The sequence below is a fragment of the Lolium rigidum genome, chromosome 3 (assembly GCF_022539505.1).
Source record: "Lolium rigidum isolate FL_2022 chromosome 3, APGP_CSIRO_Lrig_0.1, whole genome shotgun sequence".
Classification (NCBI taxonomy): domain Eukaryota; kingdom Viridiplantae; phylum Streptophyta; class Magnoliopsida; order Poales; family Poaceae; genus Lolium; species Lolium rigidum.
The window spans coordinates 375623164-375629403 of NC_061510.1; the positions used below are offsets into that span (position 1 = coordinate 375623164).

General features: G+C 46.5%; 1 protein-coding gene across 1 annotated transcript; it reads left to right on the forward strand.

The window, feature by feature from the left end:
• Positions 1 to 3988: 3988 nt before the first annotated feature.
• On the forward strand, positions 3989 to 5871 carry LOC124704340 (pentatricopeptide repeat-containing protein At3g22670, mitochondrial-like). The gene has a single exon (XM_047236594.1). The coding sequence runs from the start codon at positions 3989 to 3991 to the stop codon at positions 5702 to 5704; it is 1716 nt and encodes a 571-aa protein (XP_047092550.1). The 3' UTR covers positions 5705 to 5871.
• The last annotated feature ends 369 nt before the right edge of the window (positions 5872 to 6240 follow it).

The window sequence follows — 6240 nt, forward strand, 5'->3', positions numbered from 1 at the left end:
CATAGCGGAAGCGTAAGATACAAGGACTCTCGAGTCCACAGGCCAACGCTTGACGTCGGAAGACTCCTAGTTGTCGTAGGCGTCCTGTTGGTCATCACCCTGTTCATCTTCATACTCTGGCCATTTGAATAGCCAGGGACAAAGCCGTGAGTACTTTAAGTACTCGCAAACTAATACTAATGTAAGTGCTAGACATTCTAGTAAGGTTTGCTAAGCTCTAGTTCATTTGCATAAAGCTAGTTTTAGTTCACAAGTATTTGAGAAAAGCTTATTCAAATGCTAACTAACTCAAGTGGGAACATTAGTGTCATTCCCACCATTCAAGTGGTGATTTCAATTCAATTCACCACAAGTCATTTCACCATCATCTTTCAACATCATTTTCAAAGATATGACATCAGAAACTGTATGGCCTTTCCAACCGTCCGTAACCGTGGACGCGGCTATTCGAATAGATTTACACTCTGCAGAGGTTGCACACTTGTGCCACAACATTTGATTTCATCCGTCGGGATTACCCCGAATCATCGTAACATAGTACGCGGATCATCAACCATAACCTTTCACTTACAAATCCTAGTATGAGCACCTCTCCCCATGAGCTTGGCCTCCCAGTGAAGACCAATCGTCAACTCTGGGAACCGCACGAGGCTTGGCCGTACAATTCACCTCAATTTCACATCATTTCTCAACAACGGAGGCAGCCTCAAGCGTAACCCCTATGACGTGTGTTCAGAGGGAACCCATACTAAAATGCATAAACTTCCAGTTAAGCCCTACCCATAATCAGGTATTGTGGGGGTACTTAATAATTGGAAAGATATCGCATTCAAACCAATATCATATTTATCAAAAATCACTATCTTCTCTTGGTCATATTCACCTTCAAAAAGCATTCAATGGAATGCATCATCATTCCAAGGTTTCAAATTCATTTCAATTCACATTGTTCCCATCTAGAGTAGTCAAGTTTTATTTCATTAGCACTATCTCTAATTCATGAGGGGTGCTATCTTGCTTTGCTTGATTTAGAATACTTCACTACTCTAGTAACCATCCTTTACTTTGACCAAAGTTAACTATAAAAGTAACTTCTTGAGAAAACAAGTAGAAAACTTGTAATGTATAAACTTGGGATAGGCTTATGTAAGAAAAGGTAAGATTCATGGTGCCTTGCCCCAAAGGGGCTTTGCACTTTCCAAGAATATTAGCTTGCATTGCTTCCATGTCTGGTGGCGGCGTTCACGGGATCTTCTTCTCCGTCTACGGCGGCGGCAGTCCAGGGTCTGGTCGTGGTGATGTCTGGCGGCGTCAAGGTGGCACGGCGATGCTCAACGGCTAGTAAGCGGGGCCAGGGCGAGCGCGAGGTGGTGGCGCGGTGCGTGGCCAGTGCGTGTCCACGGCGTGCACACGCGCGACACGATCGGCATCTGGGCGCGTTCTGGGCGCGCGTCGTCCGACGTGTGGTCGCTGCTCCTTCGACCATGGCGAGTGTAGGCGGTGCTAGGGTGGTGTGGTGGCGCGTTTTGGCACGGTGGCCGTGGCCAGGGAAGAAGAGAGGAGAGGGTGGCGCGACATGTGTGGCATGGCCGGCATGGCCATGCACATGCATGCTAGGCTTGCCCTTCTAGGGTTTCTATGCTGCATTGAGAGTGAGAGGGGACCAGGGGACCAATTGGTGTAGGTTGGGGTAGATTAGATGGAGTAGAATCACTATAGCAAATAGTGTCCAATAGTGCCATATTTGCAAATTGTGAATTTTGTCAAATTTTGATTTAATTCACATGGTTGCCCAATTTGAATTGTGTGTGTTTAGATAAGTTGTATTTGACCAGAGATGATGAGAGGTGGTGGTGGCAAAGTTTAATTCAAAGTTTTGCAAAAATTGCTAAGTGGGAAATTGTTGAGTATGTTAAAAAGTTGAAACTTTGGATGAACATAGCTAATGATCAAGGAAGAATTTGGCATGGTGATCTTTACAAAAAGTGTTCACCTTGATGTTGACTTTGAAGTGGTGCAAAGAGTTAGGAAGATTTGGTTTGAGAAAACTGAATGGCAATGGCTCAAAGTAGTGATCAGGCTATAATTTGCAGTTTTGACCATTATCATATGTGAGCTAGTTTTGCATTTGAAAATTATTTGAATTGTGATTCTTTGATTCCAAAAGTTGTAATAAGTGTTTAGTAACATTATTCAACTAATGGTGAAGACCAAATTGGTCTAGGGTCAAAATTTATAAAAATGCCATAGAGCATATGTGAGGGTTTTTAGGGTTTTTCATTTATGGGATTTTCTTCCTCTTTGATTTATTTGGTTGGTGATCTCCATATGATCACATTAAGATTTTAGAGTGTAGCACATACAGATAATAACACTCATCATGGCATATCACTCAAATGCACAAGTCCTATGCATGGCACTATATGCAAATTAAAACGTTTTTGTTTGTTTGAAAGTTTGCTCTCTGGAATTCTTCTAACTTTCTTTTTATTGAAATTTGGGATGTTACAAGAAAGAGGGGAAAATGTGCTCTTAAAAATGCCAATTTGGGCCGAGAGAGACAAAACCCAGCTCTCACGTACAACCAAACACGGTCTCGTCCTGTCCCACGCGGTCCCTTCCTACCAGCCCCACACGACGCGGCCCCACAAACGACGCGGCCCCACACGTCAACATGGAACGTTCAACTAAACGGATTCCTTTCGTCCGAGCTCCTTCTGCGGGTTTCAGACAAATGCTTGGGAAAAACTGAGAAAAAACTAAGGGGCTGGGGAAAACTGAGTATAACTAAGGACCTGAGGGCACGAAAATAGAAATCCCTAAAATAAATACACTTGAATGTTATTTGAATAATTTTTAATCATATATAGAAACAACTTTCCCATGTCCCAAAATATAAGATGTGACAATGTTTGATGCATGACTTTGACCTCAAATATTTACTAAAGTTTAATAATTCTACAAATGGTATGGTTGCATTTGTCTTGTGAAATATTGACATTGAGTATATCACTATACTAATTTTATAGGTATAGTACAACTGAAATTTTAGTTAAAGTTGCATGTTGTTGACCATAAAAGTCAAACATGTCTTATATTTTAGACAAATGTAGTAAGATATATATGAACATGTGAGAACAATTTTTTCAACACGTTAACATTTTTTTACTTCACAATACACATTTTATTGACCATCAATATCATGATATGTTTATCGAATAGTACATGATAGAGATACATGAGCTGTTCCAGCGGTTATAAAATAAAATTTAAAAGAAACATATAAATCTTCGAGGTTTTTGAGCCCATCTTTTTTCCAGCACACAATCTTATAATTATCTAAAGTCAAACGCAAAAAAATGATTTTCATGTCAAACCACAAACTTGTAACATTAAATTTATATAAAACTTATTAAGATTTTACAAACAATAAATTTTTTAAAAATAGAAGACTTTTTTTTTGAAACATAAAAATATAAGACTTACTTCTAAATGACTCGCATTTACCCTAATTGCGGCCAATTTAGAACTCTTCTGGCGATGGAGGGCGGGCGCGAGCTTCAAGCAACAAAGTTGATCCGGTTCCTCAGGTGCTCCACTCAAGGAAAAAAAAAGTTCCTCCGGGTGCTCTACTGCAAGCCTGCGCCGCCGGCCGCAAGAGCGGCGAGACTAGACCACGCCGAACCTGCTGCTTAGTCACCCACCCGCCGCCCGCCGCCCGCCGCGTCGCCCGCCGCCCACAGCCCACTCACGACTCCTCCCCCCGCTCAGGTTCTCCCTTCCCAGCCCGGGGTCGCCGCCAAGCTCCCCCTACTCCACGGCGGTGGGATCCCATACGTCCACCGCCCGGAGCCCGTGCAGCCCGTGCCCGAGATACGATTAGCACCGACGGTGGGTCCTTCACTGCTCTCGTGGCAGAGCGCGGTACTGCGTGGCCGCACGGACAGGGTGCTCGACGATTTGCCTGTTCCGCCTTCCAAGCTTAAGAATGCGCCGGTGTTGCCAGGTTATACTGTCACCGACGCGCAAGCACCGGCCACCTAAAGGCAACCACGTAGCGTCATGCTTCTGCACCGCAGGCTTCGGGCTGCCCGACTGGTTCAGGAACCCAAAGAAGGACGGCGGCTCTATCGATGACGACAACAACGACGACGACTTTGTGCTCCCGATCACCTACGCTTCCGTGGAGCAACGTAGTCACGGAGGCAGCTCGAGACCGCTGTCGATCCTCCCCGGCTGTTCGACCCCCGCCTCCCACGAGGACGCCGAGTTCGAGGCAGACGTCGACGAGGTGAGCAGGATCCTGAGCTCTCGCTTTGCGTCTCCGGAGGCCATTGTGATAGCCATGGACTGCTGCCCCGTCAGGGTGTCAGGCCGCATGGTCGACAAGATTCTGCGGAGGTTTGGCAGCGACTGGGTGGCGGCCTTCGGGTTCTTCATGTGGGCAGGCGCTCAGGAAGGGTACTGCCACGCTGCTGATTCGTACGACCTGATGGTTGACATACTAGGGAAGTTCAAGCAGTTTGATTTGATGTGGGGCTTGGTCAGTCAGATGGACGAGATTGGGGGTTTGGTGTCGTTGGCAACCATGACAAAGGTGATGAGGAGGCTTGCTGGGGCCAGCCGGTGGACCGATGCCATAGAGGCTTTCAATAAAATGGACCGGTTTGGTGTTGTGAAGGACACCAAGGCCATGAATGTGCTCCTGGACACGTTGTGCAAGGAGAGGAGCGTGAAGCGTGCAAGAGGCGTGTTCCAAGAGCTGAGGGGCATGGTACCTCCCGACGAAGGTAGCTTCAACACGTTGGTCCATGGGTGGTGCAAGGCACGGATGCTGACCGAAGCTCGTGATGCGATGAAGGAGATGGAGGAGCATGGCTTCAGTCCTTCAGTCATAACATACACCAGCCTAATAGAAGCATACTGCATGGAGAAAGATTTCCAGACTGTTTACGCCATCTTAAACACGATGCGCTCCAAAGGATGCCCTCCCAATGTTATCACATACACGATTGTGATGCACGCACTAGGGAAGGCCGGAAGAACACAAGAAGCTTTGGATGTATTTGACAGGGTGAAGAAGGATGGCTGTGTCCCAGATGCGTCCTTCTACAACTCTCTCATTTATATACTCGGCAGAGCAGGGAGACTGGAGGATGCCAATTCTATGGTTGATGAGATGTGCAGAACTGGAGTCCCCCCCAACGTCGCTACCTTCAACACCTTGATTTCTGCTGCCTGTGACCACTCTCAGGCAGTGAATGCCCTGAAGCTGCTGGTTAAGATGGAGGTTCATTCATGCAAGCCTGACATAAAGACATACACCCCATTGCTCAAGCTGTGCTGTAAAAAACAATGGATGAAGATACTTCTGTTCCTGGTATGCCACATGTTTAAAAAGGACATCACCCCTGATTTCAGCACTTATACCTTGTTGGTAAGTTGGCTATGCCGAAACGGGAAGCCTGCTCAGTCTTGCCTGTTTCTGGAGGAGATGGTGCTGAAGGGTTTTACGCCGAAGCAAGAAACATTTGATCTTGTGATGGAGAAGCTTGATAAGGGGAATCTGCATTCAGCAAAGAAAAAGGTTCAACTTCTTATAGTACAGGCAGCTGCTGCGAAGCACACTGGTTCCTCTTATTTGAGAAAGGATGGTGCTGCTGCACAACATTGTGCTGTACTATCAAACACTTGTGGCCATTAATCTTAGAACAAATGGGAACGAACCGTTCATGGAAACGCGGTTGTCATTATCATGCTATTGAGCGGTCCTGGTGGCGGTGAGCATACTCAACCTTTCTGTTCGTGCAGTGTTAAAGCAGGACTGCTTGCCGCTGCCCTTAATGTGCAGGCAAAATCTGCATATGATACGTTCTTCTCAGGGACAGTCGAGTTGCTGCACTGTGAGGCAGAGCTGGGATTGCTGTGCGCTGTTGAAGTGCAAAATCTTCTCTTGACTCGTCGGGGCAGATCGATGTTTGGTTGTTGGATGGCGGGCAGGTTGGCACGGGCTGCAGCACCTAACGCCATGCTCCTCTGTCTGTGATGCCTCCATGGAATCAATCTCACATGTTAACTGAATGTGTGTTCGCCCGCCAAGTTTGGTTTCTGGATCTGACGAGATGACTCTTCCGCAGGTGGCTGGACACAGTGGCAGAGCGCATGAGCGCCAATGCAAAGAGGCTTCACTCACTGACTCACTCATCACCCTCACCATCTGGCGGCACCACAATTCTTGCG

Coding starts and splice junctions, on each gene's coding strand:
- LOC124704340 (XM_047236594.1), top strand. CDS start 3,989: ATGCGCCGGTGTTGCCAGGTTATACTGTCACCGACGCGCAAGCACCGG.